At 42.0% G+C, this 20,414-nt stretch overlaps 4 protein-coding genes across 25 annotated transcripts in view; 2 read left to right on the forward strand and 2 right to left on the reverse strand.

Moving 5' to 3' along the window:
* LOC125739112 (transmembrane protein 53-like) overlaps positions 1-20,414 on the forward strand; it is a 188,464-nt gene that overhangs the window by 166,171 nt on the left and 1,879 nt on the right. The window lies entirely within an intron of this gene.
* Positions 1-20,414, reverse strand: part of LOC125739109 (uncharacterized) — a 164,882-nt gene that overhangs the window by 96,393 nt on the left and 48,075 nt on the right. Inside the window, exon 7 of the mRNA XM_049008872.1 lies at positions 5,079-5,162. Coding sequence (XP_048864829.1) covers positions 5,079-5,162 — 84 coding nt within the window. The remainder of the gene's footprint in view (positions 1-5,078; positions 5,163-20,414) is intronic.
* The window catches only part of LOC125739110 (sialoadhesin-like), a 247,290-nt gene that overhangs the window by 96,344 nt on the left and 130,532 nt on the right, over positions 1-20,414 (reverse strand).
* The window catches only part of LOC125739113 (transmembrane protein 53-like), a 223,749-nt gene that overhangs the window by 80,146 nt on the left and 123,189 nt on the right, over positions 1-20,414 (forward strand). For 2 of the 19 annotated variants that reach the window (XM_049008912.1, XM_049008910.1), the window contains exon 2: positions 1,126-1,171. The exons of 6 other annotated variants lie outside the window; for them this stretch is intronic. Coding sequence is in view for 7 of the 13 variants with exons in the window: in XM_049008920.1 (XP_048864877.1) it covers positions 1,508-1,693 (186 nt within the window). In the remaining 6 variants the exon portion in view is untranslated. Of the gene's footprint in view, positions 1-941; positions 1,694-17,019; positions 17,418-18,686; positions 19,323-20,414 lie in introns of those variants that run through there. 11 more of the 19 variants (XM_049008898.1, XM_049008919.1, XM_049008913.1 and 8 more) reach the window with 10 other exon arrangements.

Below are 20,414 nucleotides of genomic sequence, written 5' to 3' on the forward strand. Positions count from 1 at the left end.
TTTAATGAGGAATCTAATATCCAGCATTTTATTCATTGTGTCTATCAGATTATATGTTTAAGCTTACTAGTAAGCTTATACTTAGGCTATCCCATATACTCAATGTATAAAATCAATAGAACTATATACATTTATTGGATATTTTAAACTTATTGAAAACACATTGGAGAACACTGAAAAGAATAGAGCTTAATATTTCTATACATATATTATTTCATTAAAGAAAGATATTCTTAAACCTATTTCAGCTGAAGGCTTTGTTAATTAAAAAGCGAATTGGTCGATATGGCAATAATACATGTGGATGCTATGCTATTATGACTTGTGTGAATTGGATGAGTTATTCACATATTAAAGCTAAACAATTTCGTCCTGTAAATACAAAGCAGTTAACAGTAGGTTCTTTTAGAACAAAAACTAGCGTAACGTTTTTTTCATATAATTAGTCAAAATGATAAAATATGCAGTTACCTCAGAATGTCTTGTGAAAAGCAATGAATATGTCAGAAAAGGTGGATGTGATTTACTGGGACAGTATCTCTCTGTTACTTCCGGTAACCTGCTGCTGTGTGACAGTTTGCCCCTGTGGCTCTTAGTCCTGCTCTCGCCTGTCTTGGTGGCTTCATGGGGCATTATGAGCTCTGGCTGCTTACTAGAAACATAGACCATACAAAGGACATGTACTGAATGTGGACGCCCATAGACAATAGTATAAGCTGTCTGTGTGTGGGGCCCTTTCTTACTAGATACATAGACCATACGAAAGGACATGAACTGAACATGGACGCCCATAGACAATAGTATAAGCTGTGTGTGTCTGGGGCCCTTTCTTACTAGATACATAGTCCATACGAAAAGACATGAACTGAACATAGACGCCCATAGACAATAGTATAAGCTGTCTGTGTCTGGGGCCCTTTCTTACTAGATACATAGACCATACAAAGGACATGTACTGAATGTGGATGCCCATAGACAATAGTATAAGCTATTATACTATATAGGGCCCCTTTCCCCAGCCATGGAAACAGCTTTAAAGGGACGGTCACAATGATCTGGTTTGGGAAAGTAGACAAGGCACTGTGGTCACGCATTTATTTTACCGAGAATGTCATGTCACGGCAGGTCCTTCTCCTGGCGAAATAGCCTGAAGCGGAACTCTGATAGGAAGGTAAAGCCTTGGGGGGAGAAACCGTGTACATTGTGGGAAATGTCAGTTAGACATTGTCAGTCTTTGGGTTGTACTGTAATCTCGCTACACTTTCCTCTCCGAGATATTTATGTCATTGTCTGTTATCCTTGACATGGACCACTACGAAAAACAAACACGTTTAGCTGTATAAAATGTTCCTCTACTAAAGCCACTGTTTATGTAACCAGCACATGACTTTCTCTTTTATGGTTACTCTGTGCATGTTAAACATCTTTCAGCTTATTCATTAATAAAATGTTTTGAAAATGGCAGAGCCTCCTCTAGTGCTTTTTTCCCCCTCCACAGGTTGTCACAATGAAGTCTATGTCTGCCATCCTGAGCGGCGTGACCGCTCACAAAATCAGCAAAACCATCACGTTTTTATTGAATGAATCCGTGGTGTTGAGTAGGCCACCACAGGGTGGCGCCAGACCCTTGCTGCTGCTGCTGCCCTGGCTGGGATCTCAGCCTCGGGGCTTGGCCAAATACTGTGACAAATACCTGCCTAATGGCTTTGATGTGCTCAACGTGGACAGCCGGGTCAGCCAGTTCCTTTGGCGAAATGGGGCCTTGACTATGGCATGAAGGTCCTGGAGGTGCTGCAGAGCGACAGGTTTGTGTGGCGCCCCCTGCTGGTGCATGCTTTCTCAGTAGGGGGCTACACCTTCAGCCAGCTGCTGGTCCACATCTGCAGAAATCCCACGCTTCAGGAGTTCATTCTCTCAGCATGGTTCCTTTCAAAGCCAAAATGTGAGACCACCTGCTGAAAATACACACTGAACCTGCGTTTTTTCCTTCAGGTAGTAACTGATAAGTACAGGGGAAACGATGCTAAAATGTTCTGTTTTGTCCTAAGGCCCATATTTTGTTTACACTCAATAAAGATACGCGAACAACTGGACTATTTTCAGACTATTTTCTGAAGTGGATGTTTGTTTGTTTGTTTGAATGGCATTTTGTTTATTTTGTAAGTATGATTCGGTGGGGCCCTGTATTGTATAAGCAGTACATGCTGACCACACAGACACACGCCTGTCTGTAGGTGTGATACCACAGGGCTTCCTGGTTTTATGTATGGGCTACAGGTGAAGCTTGGAAACATTTACTTCATGAAAAATTTCAATTGTAACAAATTGCAACTATCAACTTGTGATTGATGGTATGATGTCATTGATGTGATGTGTAAATGAGTGATAAAAACCCAACACACAAATGTCACAACCAAACTTTTTTTGTGTGGATGCCCTGTGTCGCCTAAGTAAGATGTTACCCAAACCTGAATCTGCCAGATGTAACTGAATGACCACAGACAACCACTGGTTTCAACAAAAGGACATTTACCTGCTTGAAATACAGGAATACAGGAATGGATGTATATTAACAAAGGAAATGAAGTTGACCAGAAAAACATGAACCTGGGTTAATAATTATAATAATGGTCAGACAAACCATGAACTATATGAACATAAAAGTGAACATGAGCTGTCTTGGGTTCATACTGTCTGCAATGAAATAAAAGTCAAAGCAAATTTCCGAATCACTGTTTTTTTGTGCATTTTCCATTCCATTCTAGCTTTGTCTGCTTTGCGCTTGTAGGATCTGTGAAATATTGTTTGTGAGAGAGGACCACAGAGTTTAAATGAATGGCTTTTACTACCGAAAATTAAGGAAAATCCTACAATTAAGCAATATAACAATGAAAATACAGCCAAATCAATACAGTGATACTGTTTATACACAGCAAGGCTACTATAGTAAATGGAGACCAAAATCATTAAATTGAGCCGTAAACCTATGAAAGCACTGCAAATGTCTACAATGATACTGTTTCCACACAGGAAGTCTGTCTCTGCTCTTCCTGTCCCATCCCTGTCTTGTCCCTATCTCGTCCCAGTCCCGTCCCTATTCCTGACCAGCTGGGATTCTCTGTGCAAAGGCCTAAATGTGCCAGGATGCCTTTGCAGACTCTGCTCCCTCTGACTTTGTTAAACCAGCAAGTAATTATGCACCAGGAATACAAACCAGCAGTGCACACACAATTTTATGCAAAAAATGATCTCCTGGGCAGAGTGGATGATGAAAAATGATCTTCCAGCTGCTGTTCCTGGTCAGGGTCGTGGGGGAGGCCTTTGCCAGGCAGCACAGGCCACAAAGCAGCAGCTCACTCTGGGCAGGAGACCAGACTATCTTTGGACTGCCCACAAGGGGGAGCCCTACACACACAAAGCAGAAGCAGGATTCAGCGCTGAGGGTGTGAGCTGTAGATTATTTCATACATAAATACAACTGGAACTGCACCCAATATCGTTGTATTTGTACAATGATAATAAAGATTCTGAAACATCTGAAACTGAATCTTTGTCCAGAAAAGGGCACCAGGCACAAACTGACTCAGTTCCCTGAGAGTGTCTCTCTACCAAAGGGCTGCTCCAGAGTGCCTTATAGTCACTGCAGCTCCAGTGTGCTTTATGATGGTCACTGCAGCTCCAGTGTGCTTTATGATGGTCACTGCAGCTCCAGTGTGCTCAATGGTCACTGCAGCTCCAGTGTGCTCTATGGAATCAGCTCTGGAAGAGACTGCTGTCCTTGTCGAGGCATCCTTGTGGAGGGGGGGAGGATCCAGCAGGAGGAAGCGGAGGAGTGGAATCGCAGCTGAGGAAGACTCCTAAAATGGTTGATTACTGATATTAGTAGATGTCATTTTACTTTATGTAAGGAATAATTGACGACGGGCCGTTGAATTATTAGAAAATAATGCACACCCGAGGTGGTAATGCGGCCACGACGCGAAGCGGAGTGGCCGTTACACCTCGGGTGTGCATTATTTTCTAATAATTCAACGGTCCGGAGTCAATTATTCCGCTTATACTACGGTTGCCACACCTCAAGACATCGATCAGATGATATATTTCAAGGGATTCGTCCGGTTTTTCTACTTAAATCGCTATTGTGAGTAGGATTATTTCTTCCGCGTCTTATCCAACGACTCTTTTGCTAGTTCCAAAACGTCATTTTAAAGATGGCAATGGAGGCTTGAGCCGTTGATAGCAGACTAATGCAGTTAATAATGAAGTTATTAGAAAGAGAGCGAGAGAGACAGAGAAAGAGAAACAGAGAGCTTGTATGAATTAGGCTACCTCTGTGTGTCCCTCAACAGTGTTCTGAAGCACCGTCTCTAAACTGTAAGTCTGCTTTAAGATGCAGCGCTGTTATTACCTCGCTAGCGAGAAATGTCATGTGTAGCCTTTAAGTTGGTACACTAGGCTAACTAATACTGCTGCAGACCAGTTGTTGAAAGTTTCATATTCACCGTAATTATTAAAATTTACTTTCGGAAAATCGTCTGTCATGTTGTTGTTTTTGTTAGTCCTGTGTGCTGTATAGGTACTGTATGCTAATTTCCGTTATTACAGTTAACTATGCGAAGTGATATGGAACTGTAATGCGGTCAAGAGAGCTGCCTGGAACTACGTTCGCCGTGCGGTTATCTGAAAATAATTGCACACCTCAGAACGTTCGTCAGCCAATCAGATTCAAGCATTCAACGGTCCCGTAGTATAAAAATAAATAATCAACTTACTTTTCATTAATAAATTTAATAAAAGTTTCAGAGATCCTATATTACAAACGTTATCCAAAGATCAATGCATGAATTTAATATTTTTTTAAATCATTTTTATGTTTATGTGTGTAAACACAACAAAGCCATTCAAATGAGACCTTTCGGTGGATAGACTGAGTCAGACAGGAATTCTGGCGTAGAAATTAAGAGCAATCAGTACTTCATTCGATGTATCTCGCTTGGTGTATGTTGGAGATATTGCTGTGATGTTCTGTAGTTTCAGTGTCGCCAACAATAAAGAACATGATGGTCCTGATATTTTACCTGGTTTAACTGCAGATGGCTGGTTTTCGGACTGCAGCGTACAAGATTGCATCATCAGGGCTCTCCGCGTTACTGACATCACACCTGCAGCGGTTGAATGTAAATATTTAATTATTAACAGTCTGACAGTCGTCTTTCGCTTTTAATTCTAAAACATAACATTGCTCTTGGTATTTCTGTATTGTGACCCATAAAGATGAAGTAAAATAAGCTGAATTCACACTTACTGCCTGCCTGGGGGGTTGGTGTTAAACTGCACGGAAGCATAGCAGACTTCCTCCCCCTGAGATGGGGCTTCCTGCCTCTGGCTGCCGGTCTGAGAGCCAGACTCTCTAATGTCTGCATACTCGATATCTTCTGCGATCTGTAGATGGAGAGAGACAAAGGGACAAATAAATCAAGCATTTTTATAATTAATTGTGTTGAAGTAAAAAAGAAAAAAAAATCCACAATTATGCATCAGATCCCTCGGATAAAAAAGTACTTTAGAGTATATAAAAATAATCTGATAAATAATCAACTTATCATACCCTTAAAAATATAACCATACCCTTAAAATAGGCTCATAAACACAATATACATACTTGTTTTTCCCCTCCTCTGTCTTCTGGCTCATTCAGTGAATTTCTCTTCCTTCTGAGAGACATGAGACCGAAAAAAAATATATTTTTTTTATTTCAAATTACATTCACCACACCCTATTGTCACGATCTTGCTGGCAAAGCAGGCGATCGTGCGGGTAAGGCGTGCAAGGAGCAAGCGGACAGGCAAATACGGGGCAAAACGGGAGTTTAATCAGGAAGCGCGGACTGGGAAACATCTCACGCATACAAACATCAATGACGGACAAGGGAAACCGGGGAGACCAGGACTTAAATACACAGGACTAATCAAAGTAACTAGACACAGCTGGGTACAATCGGGGAAGTACACGTGGGTAATCAGGGGGCGTGGCACACACGAGGAGCGGACGAGCTGGGCATGACACCTATATATATATATATATGTAAATGACCATTTACATTGGTAGATTCTCACTGAAGGCATCAGAGCAAAGGGTAGCTATTTTGAAGAAACTAGAATATAAAACACGTTTTCAGTTGTCACCTTTTTTTGTTAAGTACGTAACTCCACATGTGTTCATTTATAGTTTTGATGCCTTCAGTGAGAATCTACCAATGTAAATGGTCATTAAAATAAAGACAACACATTGAATGAGGTGTGTCCAAACTTTTGGCCTGTACTGTATATACTGCAAAAAATCAAGTATTTTCACATCAAGCCTTAAAAATCTGATCAAATTAATTCATAATAAAGTATAAATCAAACCAATGATGTGGTTTGTTACAGCAAAAGCCCAGCAGTGTTCCCACAGACACTAGCGTCAGAGACTGGGATGGGGGGTTACCATGGAGACACAGGGGTCAGGCTGAGGGAGCTCTGCTAACCAGCTAACTGGGGCCCAGCTAGGCTAGCTAGTTAGAGGTGATCAGCTATGAGGATAAAGTGAAAGGGAAAACAGCAGGGACTGGAGAGAGAATGGGGGCTCTTGGGGGACTGGGGGGCCGCTGAGGGCATCACCCTGGGTTTCTGCTCAGCACACTGCCTTTGATTATGTTCATTTAGGGTTAATCTTTGGTGATATATGTGTGTTTGTGTCAATGAGCATGATGACTGCAGAGAGGATTGATGGGAAGCCAGTTACCCGAGTCTCGGAATAAACTGTAAGATCAATCAATAAACAAATATCACAAATACTCAGCGTTTTAAAAAACATACATTATTTTACAGCGAATGAATAATAAAACACTCACCTCATTATGCAGATTGTTACAGCTAAAACAGGCAGTAGTATCCCCAAACACACCAGTATCACTGTCATCGGGTTATAGTGAGGGAATCCAGGGTAAATACAGGCTGTATCAATAAAACATGCATGTTAATAAAGCCAACTTATTTTTAAACATGGACATTTCATTCCTCTGCCTTAAGTAACTATTACTCCTAATTCTGTTTCTGTGGGCATTTCAATGCATTTTTGAGCATTTTTGGAAAGTTCTGAAGTTTTGGAAAGAAGATTTTGAGAATCAGACTGTGCTGTTAATTACCAGGATCAGACTACATACTCACATTGAATATTAAATATTAGGGTACTGGACACAGTCCCTATGTAACCCTTCAATGCACAAGAGTAATTTCCAGAGTGATTATAGGAGACAGGGTTGAAGTGAATTGAGGACAGTGTGTCTGTGATTGGCTTGTTGTCCTTAAACCAGGTGAATTCTGATTGGCTGAGAGAGCAGTTCTCTGAGCCACATGTCGGATTCACAGAATCTCTTTCTATCAATAATCCTTTTCCTGTAGATGATATCATCATCACTTTTAATTCTGAAATCATACCCAGAAGAACAAGCAATAGGGTTTTTCTGCATTACTGTGTGAGGTATTTGTGTCACAGGCTCTAACATGGCATATTCTAAAGCTGTAAATCAGCATTATTGTCCAGAGCCACATGTTATACACTGAATCCTAGTTAGCTTCTCACTGCTATAATCTGCTTGCTGCTACACATGTTCTTCTCAGAGCTGGTATTCTCCTGTTCATTAATGAGCCCGTCAGCAGTATCTCACTCAGTGATTTCTAAATGAAAATAGGCATAGAATACAAACAATCTGGTTATGCTGTGTGATACAAAAATAAGGTGAAAGTGCAGGACAGTACAGACTCACCACCGACTCGCAGTTCTACTCCAGGCTGAGTGCACAGTTCACACCCACCAGCTGTGAAACTGAATCTATACAGTCCGGCATCAGCGTCTAATGTTCTTTATCATTAATGTACAGTTGTTCTCCGTGTTCCCCAAGACCTCTGCTCTGTCTCTGTACTCAGTACTAATGTTTATTTTATGACTCTGCCAGACATATGATTTTCCAGCACAGTCCTCAGCATTATGGCTCCACATCCTCGACTCCACTCTGTATGACTCTGGATGATTAAATCGACAGTGAATGACCACAGTCGATCCTCTCACTGCACACAGGGTTCTCTCTGTGTAATCTACAGACGGTGCACCACCTAGAACCCACAAAACATATTGAAAAGTTATATCAACGTTTGCTGCTTTAAGAATAATGCTGTTGTGCTGCTGTTTAGCTTGAATAATAAAATCAATTTTTGGAGACTTTACTGCCTTTTAAAGCATTGGACTCATTTCCAGAGTGATGCTTAGAGACAGGATTACAGTGAAGTATGGACTGCGTTTCTCTGATTGGCTAGTTGTCCTTAAACCAAGTGATTTCTGATTGGCTGAGAGAGCAGTTCACTGAGCCACATGTTAAATCCACAAGTAACAACCCTTTTCTCACAAGTAACATCTTGTAGTGGGGCACGGTATCTCATTTCCTTCACTGGCAAGGCACCCTTCAGAGGTAATCTTCCTCCCATTACAAGAGCATTTCATCATGTTTTCTTACTTGGAAGGGCACCTCAGAGGGAATCATTTTCCTCCAATAGAAGGGCACTTCATAATGCCCCCCTATTCCATTGGAGGGGTACCCATTGGGGCTGTTTAGAACATTGAAAGGGCACCTTATTGGGCATTACAATACATTTCCTCCACAAGATGGGCACTCATAAAGATACTTCATCACAATCTCTTACTTAATAGAGCACATCATCTCACATGAAAGTGGCACCCTACGTGGCAATAAATCTTGTGAAGTGCAGCCAATAGCATGTTGTCGCCACTCTAAAGGGTACTTTAGTATTTTAATATGTTTTTTCAGTTATGGGGACACCAGGGGGCTGGTGGCTGCTCCCCCCCCCCTTAGTCTACCATTGGCTAGATTGTCATGTTTGGTGATACCATTGGCTGGAAATATTTTCAACAAGACTTACCATCAACTTTTAGAGTCACTCCAGGCTGACCAGTCCATTTTACATCTTCCTTATTGGTAATAAACCTGAATCTATACACTCCAGCATCAGCGTCTGTAATGTGCTTTATCCGTAATGTACAGTTATTCCCTTTGTCCCCCAAACACTTGTTTGCTGCTTTAAGAAAAATGCTGTTGTGCTGCTATTTAACTTGAATAATAAAATAAATTTTTGGAGACTTTACTGCCTTTTAAAGCATTAGACTCATTTCCAGAGTGATGCTTAGAGACAGGATTACAGTGAAGTATGGATTGAGTTTCTGTGATTGGCTGGTTGTTCTTAAACCAGGTGGATACTGATTGGCTGAGAGCAGCTTTCTGTGCCACATTGTAAATCCACAATGTCTCCTTCTCTTACTCCTATATCTCTATTAGATGTGGTCGCTATGACCTTTAATTTTACAGACAGTCATACTTATTTATCTAATTCTCTTTTATTTAGAGTAAATTGCATCAAATTCACAGAAACAGAAAAGTTCCACTTATCCAAAGCGCTTCATGATCTATTATATTTATCATCTACAGCAAGTCTTATAGACCAGACCCTTTAAAAGCAGGAGTTTTTGTCAGTGTTTCCAAAATAATACATCGCAGAGCTAAAATTATGTTTGATGATACCATTGGCTGGAAGTATAGAGACTTACCATTGACTTTTAGAGTCACTCCAGTCTGACCAGTCCATTTTCCATTTTCCTTATTGGTAATAAACCTGAATTTATACACTCCAGCATCAGCGTCTGCAATGTTCTTTATCCGTAATGTACAGTTATTCTCTTTGTCCCCCAAACACTCTGCTCTGCCTCTGTACTGACTACTGACATTTATATTATTACTGTGACAGACATATGGTGCGTCTCTACAGTCACTACGATTATGACACCACATGAATTTATCCACTTTGTAACTCTCTGGATAATCATACCCACAGGGAATGACCACAGTAGATCCTCTCGCAGCACAGACTGGATTCTTTGGGTACCATACATTCCATTCGCGACTCATGACCCCTGGAAAACAGTAATTATAAAAAATAACCTCTGTGTCAGTTTTTAAAATGGGGAACATTGGGACCGGCCACCAGAGAGAAAAGCATTTCTTTGCTAGATATGCCAACGTAGAGAATCAGACTGGATTCATGACCTAGAGTTGGGGTTCTCACCCCCCGGCTGTGGTCAGTATTCTACCGGCCCAGGAACGCTGGAGGTTTGCTTATATACTCTTAATTCACATCTGAAACAATCACCAATGGACCCGCTGCCCCCCCAGCCTGTTTTAATGGTTATAAAGGCAGGAGCCCCTAGATAATCAGATCACCTTATTTAAAGAAGTAAATATACTTTACTGTGAATCGCGCTTAAAATGTTGATTATATCTGAACTGGAACTGCTTCTCAGAAAGGCAGTGTCTGTCTTTACAACTGAATGCAGTTATTTCCATGTAAATATAAGTTTTTTGGTTTTATATATTTACATTTAAGCTCTCATAATCTTTGGTCCACACATCAAAACACAACAAAAAATTCCTTTTTTGAACTAGTTTCGAAGCCAAACTAATCTAATAATGAACATGCATTAAATACAACTCAGATGCACTGTGTGTCTTTCTCTCATATGAAGAACATTTCTAAACCACAGAAAGACAGAAAATGGTAGAAATGCCTCTGCTGGACCCCAAACAGTCCCACTGGACATTCCTCTCCAGCAAACATCCCCTCTCACCTCATATCACCCATTATGAGGCTGGAATTATACCAACTAAACAGTAACTGCAGCATGAAGAAGGATTCGGTTCTGAACAAAAAACTCTGACAAATACTGGATAGTCGTTGCTCTTACCAGGTAAGACGAGCACAGCCAGGCCCCAGAAGGTCAGAGAGTCTCCAGCTCCCATCTCTGCTGCTCTGAGCTCTTTATCACTCACAGTCTGGTCGGAGATGGCAGATAGTACTTATGTATCTTGAGTGAGAATAAGACTTAACACCTCCTTTGCCTTCTAAGCACTGTGAATATTAACATATTATCTTCCTTTCTTCCAATTAGAAATACAATTATCAAAAAGTGGGGTGGGGGGAGCAGGGTTCTTATAAAACAAAGGAGCAAACAGGAGGCAGCTGTGAATGATTAAGCAGAGGGCAGGAACAGGAGGTAAAACTAAAAGGGCCCCAGGTGTGGTTTGTTAAGCCGTGTTAGTGAGAAAGAGCAGGAGGAGTGTGGCAGGCAGGATATGACAGTACGAGTATTTTATGGTAAACCAACCCACACTAGTAATAGCCTGATAGATTGTTTGTGATTATTAGTGGTATATGTGTTTCCATACATTTTTTTCCTGCCAAAATACTGGATGTTTTTTTGGACCCTTCTGTTAAATTAGACATGATGCTATTGATGCTATTAAAGCACTGTTACTGTGCATTCAACATGCATGAAGTGACCACTTGCTTAAGTATTTTTGGCCAGAAGTACATTTGTATAATCTGAATAACAGGTGAGATAAATTTAAATTTAATTGAAGCCTGAATTCAGCTGTGAACATGGCCTGTGCTTTGTTAATCTCCATTGAGTGTGACACTGTGAACAGCCAAGTGTAGCAACATAGCTGCACAATGCTTCACTAACAGTATCAGCTAAGGGCATATGAAAGGCTATAAGAAGATGGAAGAATTCTCTGTGAGGAAGATGTGGTTTCAGTGGACAGGAAGCAGCTCCTGGTTAACAGGCTAAATACTCTCACAAAGAAAGATGCATCCCCTCACAGGAACAACAAAGAATAACACATTTATTTTTATATAGCACATTATCACAACATTACATCGTCTCAAAGCGCTTTACAGCTTTTGTTGTATTTGGTTTTAGTTATTTTTTAGTTTTAGTTTTTAGTTGCTTTTCCATTTGGCTTTCAATACTGGCGCATGTTTGACATCCATGCTTCCTGAGGTGATCGGTGACCACACGATGGGCTTCCCTCTTAGCCACTCCGACACGTCAACCAGCAGCAACCCAGCTTTCTCCCTTCCAAGTACTGGCCAAACCTGTTTAGTTTCAGGTGGATTATCTAGGCTCAACTGCAGGTAGTGTGGCTGCTGACCAATGCAGGCCTGACCTGAACATTCTGGAATTTTTTAAAAAGCATTTTGAACAGCTGACAATATCATGCTTTGGTATAAAAGGAGAACTGGCAAAAAGTTGAGTTATTTACAAGGAAGGAAGAACTGAAGCTTGTCTCTTTGCCCAAAGCTTCATTATAAAAATACACCAATGATCTAACTTTAATACACCATTAGAAAGAATTGACTGATTTTACCCAATGCGCATCTTATTATATATATATAGAGATCCCCACTCGCCCTCCTGTGGGCGGTCTTTGTCCTTCAAGCTCGGGTCCTCTACCAGAGGCCTGGGAGCTTGAGGGTCCTGCGCAGTATCTTAGCTGTTCCTAGGATTGCGCTCTTCTGGACAGAGATCTCAGATGTCATTCCTGGAATCTGTTGGAGCCACTCTCCCAGTTTGGGCGTTACTGCCCCGAGTGTTCCAATTACCACTGGGACCACTGTTACCTTCACCTTCCACATCTTTTCTAGCTCTTCTCTCAGGCCTTGGTATTTTTCGAGCTTCTCATGTTCCTTCTTCCTGATGTTACCATCGCTTGGGATTGCTACGTCTATCACTACGGCCTTCTTCCTCTGCTTGTCCACCACTACTATGTCCGGTTGGTTAGCCATTACCAGTTTGTCAGTCTGTATCTGGAAGTCCCACAGGATCTTAGCCTTATCATTCTCAGCCACCTTTGGAGGTGTCTCCCATCTTGACCCTGGGACTTCCAGCCCATACTCCCCGCAGATGTTCCTGTACACTATGCCAGCCACTTGGTTATGGCGTTCCATGTACGCCTTGCCTGCTAGCATCTTGCACCCTGCTGTTATGTGCTGGATCGTCTCGGGGGCATCTTTGCACAGCCTGCACCTGGGGTCCTGCCTGGTGTGGTAGACCCCAGCCTCTATTGATCTTGTACTTAGAGCTTGTTCCTGTGCTGCCATGATTAATGCCTCTGTGCTGTCTTTCAGTCCAGCTTTGTCCAGCCACTGGTAGGATTTTTCAATGTCAGCCACTTCCTCTATCTGCCGGTGGTACATGCCGTGCAGGGGTTTATCTTTCCATGATGGTTCCTGTTCTTGCTCCTCTTCCTTCTTGGGTTTCTGTTGCCTGAGGTATTCACTGAGCACGTCATCAGTCGGGGCCATCTTCCTGATGTAATCATGGATCTTCGATGTTTCATCCTGGATAGTGGCTTTGACGCTCACTAGTCCTCTGCCTCCTTCTTTCCGCTTAGTGTATAGTCTCAGTGTGCTGGATTTGGGGTGAAACCCACCATGCATTGTGAGGAGCTTCCTTGTCTTGATGTCAGTGGCTTCCATCTCCTCCTTTGGCCAGCTTATAACGCCTAGGTACCTCTTTTTTCATCACACCTTTCTGTAATTCCGATAGCTGGCTAACTTCCCTCCGTGCTGCCTTGATTTTAGCCTCTAACCTTCTCTTCCATGGGGGATACTGCTCCTTGCGGCTGTTGTTCATCTTATAGCCAAGCACCTCAAGGATCACTGTTGCTGTGGTGTAGATCACTGTCAGTGATGGTTGTAGTAGGGATTGTCCGTAGTGCTGCATTCACATCTTCTAGTAGACCTTCTGAGGGTACTTCACGCATTCTTGGTAATCGGTGTCGGAGGGTCCAGGTTTCCAGCTTAGCTGGAATCTTATTTCTCAGGTCAGCTGCTCTTGTATTCAGCCTACTAGGGCTTGTAGTTCTTGGGGCTTGGTACCCAATCTCGGAATGTGGGGATGATGATGATGATATCTCCCCCCTGACCTGTCGTCCTGGCTCCCCCTTGTCGTAGCATTCGTGTTGTACCTCATCAATCTCTAGTTGTGATAGCAGTTGTTTCTTGCGGATGTTGGAACATTGAGCTACTAGTTGTTTTGGTGTTAGTCTTGATGTGGGGTGTCGAAGAATCCATAGGTCCCACATCCGCTTCATGTAACCTCTTTCACTGGGGTTACTTGTATAGTAGCATTCCAACAGTCCCTTGTTCTCATCTCTTGTCCATGCATGTCTTGTTCTTGTTCCAGTAGCCCACTTATCATCAGATTGTCCTGGTTCCTCAACATCTGGCGCAGACCTTGTTAATCCGGGCGACGTCTGAGCCGGCATGACTCTATTCGTATGTTTGTCTCTCATATTTGAGGTAGGCACAGTATAGCGTGAGGAGGTCTTGCCTAAGGACCCCTACTGGAGGTAGGCCACAACCGGGATTCGAACCCCGGTCTCCCGTGTGATCTTACCACTACACTATCCAGCCATATATATATATATATATATTTTTTTTATATATATATATATATATATATATATATATATATATATATATATATATATATATATATATATATAAAATAATCATATTATATGTATGATATTATATATATTATATATAATAGATAATAATAATATAATAATAATATATTATATATATGTATAATATATAATAATCTTAATAAAAGATTTTAAATGAGTTACAGAATCTGGAGAAATACCTATGTCTGAAGGAGAACAGCGCTGAATGCCGGCGGTCTTCGATTCCTCAGGTGGCAATTCATTAACTGACATGTTTCTGTAAAATTCCTATCCTGGTTAGATTTTTGTCACACGAGTCAGACACGGGTTGTAGTTAGTGATGATGGTCACAAGGGGGCGACAGAACGGCACTGTGACTCTTCAAGCAGGCCAAGGGGCAGACAGGGCTCACGCTAATAACTTTATTTTAACATTAAAGCATGTGACACACTCACCTTGATTATACTCATGTCTGAATAATTACAGTGCTGTAGTTTTTTATAGGGGGAGAGTCCAGGTGGACATCTGATGAAGAAGGGTTGCCAGGTGAGTCTCCATACCTCCCCCTGCTGGGCTGAGGGAGCGTGTGTGGAAATGCCAGCATTTTCTGTGGAGGAAGTAGAGTGAGGAGACAGGAAGCAGCTCTCACTTCTCAGATCATTTATTTATCAGATGTTTTCATCCAAAGCAACATACATCTTAGAGGAAGCCGGGTCAGACCAAGGGCCCAACACTGACCTCAGGCATCCAGTTCTATCCTGCTCAGCCACAAAGTCGCCCATTAGCTGCTGACACGGAGTTTATTTTTAATGCCCAGTGGAAGTTTCCTGAAGGCCCCTGCATCAGCTACAGAGCGTTGCTTTATTTGGGTTACAGTGCAGCAGAGTGATAACCAAACCTAAACATGTTCATCATTCAAGACATTAGAGAAATGAGCAGTTAATGAAGCGAGTGGCAAATAGCAGAGTGAGGAGTGGAAGAGAGACTTTGGTCAGTGCCACAAGTCCAGGAATTGCGTCAGACCAGTGTGTCAGAGCCAGACCAGTGCGTCGGAGCCAACACCGTGCTGTAGGATTCCTGTCTTGCTTCTGCTGAAGGATAACAGAGGGGTGACACACTGTCCAGCTGCACGGGGAGGATGGAGAATCTGAACTTGGAATCATCTCAGGCACAAACACCGTGGAGGAGAGACGTACGCACTACCACAGTGAACAGGGACAGCTGAGAGAGTGCCTTGTACACAATGCACTCCTGCAGATTTGATGATCTGCAACAAAACCAATCAAAAACTGGAATCCTGGGAAGTTCTAAGCAAACTGAAACCTTTAAATATCTGCAAAATGTGCACATATACATATAACTCTACATAAATGCCTGGTTGGTGGTTTTAGGCCACTGGGTTTGATCCCTGATATCGTCCTTTTTCACTATACATCATATTTCCATAAACTGCTGACTCCTAAACTGCAGGGTGTCTGTCACTGGCTGCAGGCTTCAGCATCTGGGAGAAGAACCACAAGACATTATGTGGACACACGGTATTAAAAACGCTCTTTAGTTCCCTGCGCTCCATATAAGAGACTCAGCATCAGAGTATCATAGTCAGGTGACTGATTCTTCACATCTAGAGCTGTGTAAGTGTCACTGTGAAAATCGGAAGGACGTCTCTCTGTGGAGACAAAATGTTACATAAAAGGGTTTTGCTTAGTATTTGCATTTAGTTACGGAAGATTTTATCCAGAATGACTATTTTACCCATTTCTGATAGATATTCTGATATTTGCGGCCAACAGCAGGGGGAGGAGTGTCCCGCGGGGGGTATCTGCTCTCGACCGGGGTCTATACGTGTCTCTGTTGTCCCGAGCAGAAGTCAGAGTCAGCAATGGTACAATCTTTTCATTTAGTTACAGTGTGTCAGATCACATTTAAGAGAGAAATTAAGGGCTCCGGCTGCAGTCTGGTCCCGCTGCGGGTGTCAGTATGGGACTCGGCAGCTACAGCCCTCCTAAGACCCACCGTCTTGTTGCCTCACGCGCTTTTTCTGCGTCCGCTGCATAGGTCTGTATGTCCCCCAGTATCGTGGATCGGCTTTTATGCTTTTTACACTATATCCTATCTCCACTTATATCCTGTCTTTCTTTAGACTGAATCTTATATATTGTACAAAAAATAAAGTTCCCCTTTTAAAACTTCTTCAGCTGCAGTCACGTTAAGCTGGTGTCTCCTTTTTAACCAAACCGTGACATGTTTATAATTCTTATTAAATCTGGCCAGCATATCAATCTTTTATTTTACACAAAACATTATGTCATTTTATTTTACTAATAAGCACTGGCATCAGCAGTATTATACTATTTATTGGCTATCAGTCAGATTTTCGAATGCAGAAATATGGAGACGCAAGCAAAACGGTATTCAGTGATGCATAAAATTTAGCTGAGGTACAAAGATAATTCCATCCGCACTATTGCTCCACTTTTATTTTATTATTGCTCTTTTTCTGCGCTTCTGTGTAACTTCCATGTGACCGCCGGTGCTTGTGTTCAGCCAATTAGCAAGGTTATCGCTATAAGCCCCTCCCCAAGGAAAAGTATCTAGTCTGTGTATTAATTCTGTTCACCATAACTACAACAACAACAACAACTGTTCTTCCTCTACTCTTTTGTTATCGATTGCTGTTCTGAGAAAGCCCTTTACATTTTTAATTAAAAAAATAACATGTACAATGTAATATCATCCCATCAAGTGTGCACACAAGCTATAGGTACTGCCTCGGACCCCAAGAAACAAAGACGATATATGCAGTTTCACTCCATTTAAAATATAATGTTGTTGGTGCTGGACGTTTTTGAGATGGGAGATTCATGTGTGAAAAAAGAAGGGTTATTATCCTGAGGAGCAGGAGCTGTCTGCTAGATGACAGGTTAGTCAGGTGGAACACCATGCCAGGCTTAATGCGTGTTTTCCAGACAAAGGGAGGAACTGGACTCACTAACTCACGGGAGTTCCTGGAGGACAGGTAAGCTTTACAGCAGATTGTAGTGGTTTGTTTTATATTAAAATAATAGTAAAATGACGCCTGACAGAATACTGCCAGCTGTTACCCTGATGCAGTCTAGGCAGCCGTAGTTATACGTTACTAATTATTATTAAGTTAATCGGATAGGCGAAAGATTTGTGTCTATTATGCCTCTCCAGAGTGTCCAGCTGATTTCGTTACTGCCCCACGCACAGTTACCGTAACCTCTTTCTCTGGGACCCATCCAGGACGCATTAGCGTTTACACTGCAAAAGATATCCGTCCAGATTGATAAGTGGTGGAAGTAAAGAAATACGTCTGACACATCCGCTGTTTCAATGGAAAAACTGCAAATTGGCTCCTTTTTGGTGGTGAAACAGCACTGAGCTATAGTGATGTGTCGGTCGCGAACGAAACGGCTCTTGGAGTCGGCTCCTCGAAGTGAACGATCGGAGCCGGCTCCTGCCTGTGAGCCGGACTCGGAGCCGCTTTTTTTCTTTCTTTTTTTTCCATCCGCAAGGATTGGTCAACTACACGATGCGTGTCTGCTCTGAGCAGGGGGGGGGCGGTGTTACGAGGTGCGTTCGACTTGGGCTTTAAGTCTTAAGTCGTATTGCTCTTGTGAGGTTTTTGTACCATGTGACATGGTCACGGATGGTGACGTTTTGCAGCGCCGGCTGAAATATCTAACCATCATGCATTGCGTTGGGAGTAGAATGCACTGCTTTCCAGCAATGCAAATCGACTGTGTGAAGTGGAACGCACCCATAGACAAATACAGTAATCACACCCACAGAGAGAGAAACGGGAAGGAAGGAGATGTGCGCGACAAAATGGGTGACTGCAGGAAACGGAGTAAAATTTGGATAAATTTCAATTGCATTGATAATACTAAGGCAGAGTGTAGAGCTTGCGAAGTTAAAATCTCATATTGAACAGGTTCTACAAATAACCTGCATTGGCACATGAGAACTGTACATCCAACAGTGCAGTGGGTAGAAAAAAGACAAGCAAGTGAACCTGCTACTAATGAAAGTCACAGTTTGTCTACTGCAACTGTTGAAAGTGCCAGTTTGTCGATGTCTACACCGTCATCCAGTACAGCACCACAACCACCTAGACCTACAACCTAGAGCTCTATGAGACAGTTTGTGCAAACAGAACACAACTGATGAGGAATTGGCCAAAATGATTGCATGTGATTTCCAACCATAGTAATTAATTTCACTAATAATTTTACATTATTTCTGGTAATAAATTCATTTAAGCACAAAAAAAATCTGATGAGCCACTTGGGAGCCGAAAGAGCCGGCTCTTTTAAGTGAGCCGAGCCATAAAACTGGCTCTCTCAAAAGAGCCGGAATTCCCATCACTACTGAGCTACGGACATTCGGTTGATGCGTGCGGTACTGGGGCCGGGGACATCAGGCGGTGGACTAAACCACCGTGAGAGAGAGGGTGGAAAAGGAATGTTTAAAAACTAAAAATGCTTTAATTACAGATTAAAAAAATGCTTACAATTACACAGTTAGGTTAAAAAAAATATTTTTTTGGGGGATAACTCTCATGAAGGGGGTCCTGACCTATGCCAACAAGCTGCGCGTGCGTGAGCCAGTGCGCACCCGCCCACGAACATGGGCGCGTCCGAAATGACTGCAGCTTTTGTTTGCTGCGGTCTATGAAGAGGGAGCGGTACGTAGGTCTGTGAGGTGGGGGTCCGAAGCGTCGATGGAACGGCAGGAAGACATATTACATTCTCTGAAATTCTGCAGTATATAACCCATGGCTACATTGTGCCACAAGGCCACGAACGTGACCCCAGTGTGTCCCAGTGCATTGCTTCTGCTGTCATGTATGCAAACCAGCAGGCCTGCGTACTGATGCGCTTCTGACCAAATGCGGTATGTAAGTAGTAAGTAATCTGTTTCGGACGCACCTGTCTGTGTTTAAAACTCTTTAAAACTTTTTTGGGCTGGCTGAACCAATAGAAAAATTGAATTTCGCTGCTCGCTGTGAAATTTGAGAGCTGTATTATGCAAGAGCCATGGAGGCAAGTTGTCTCATTGTAATTAATTGACATTTTAATGAGCAATTTAATATCCAGCATTTTATTCATTGTGTCTATCAGATTATATTTTTGGCTTACTAGTAAGCTTATACTTAGGCTATCCCATATACTCAATGTACAAAATCAATAGAACTATATACATTTATTGGATATTTTAAACTTATTGAAAACACATTGGAGAATACTGAAAAGAATAGAGCTTAATATTTCTATACATATATTATTTCATTAAAGAAAAATATTCCTAAACCTATTTCAGCTGAAGGCTTTGTTAATTAAAAAGCGAATTGGTCGATATGGCAATAATACATGTGGATGCTATGCTATTATGACTTGTGTGAATTGGATGAGTTATTCACATATTAAAGCTAAAGAATTTCGTCCTGTAAATACAAACCAGTCAACAGTAGGTTCTTTTAGAACAAAAACTAGCATAACGTTTTTTTTCATATAATTGGATAAAATATGCAGTTACCTCAGAATGTCTTGTGAAAAGCAATGAATATGTCAGAAAAGGTGGATGTGATTTACTGGGACAGAATCTCTCTGTTACTTCTGGTAACCTGCTGCTGTGTGACAGTTTGCCCCTGTGGCTCTTAGTCCTGCTCTCGCCTGTCTTGGTGGCTTCATGGGGCATTATGAGCTCTGGCTGCTTACTAGAAACATAGACCATACAAAGGACATGTACTGAATGTGGACGCCCATAGACAATGGTATAAGCTGTCTGTGTCTGGGGCCCTTTCTTACTAGATACATAGACCATACGAAAGGACATGAACTGAACATGGACGCCCATAGACAATAGTATAAGCTGTGTGTGTCTGGGGCCCTTTCTTACTAGATACATAGTCCATACGAAAAGACATGAACTGAACATAGACGCCCATAGACAATAGTATAAGCTGTCTGTGTCTGGGGCCCTTTCTTAC

Source organism: Brienomyrus brachyistius, chromosome 3, assembly GCF_023856365.1.
Source record: "Brienomyrus brachyistius isolate T26 chromosome 3, BBRACH_0.4, whole genome shotgun sequence".
Classification (NCBI taxonomy): domain Eukaryota; kingdom Metazoa; phylum Chordata; class Actinopteri; order Osteoglossiformes; family Mormyridae; genus Brienomyrus; species Brienomyrus brachyistius.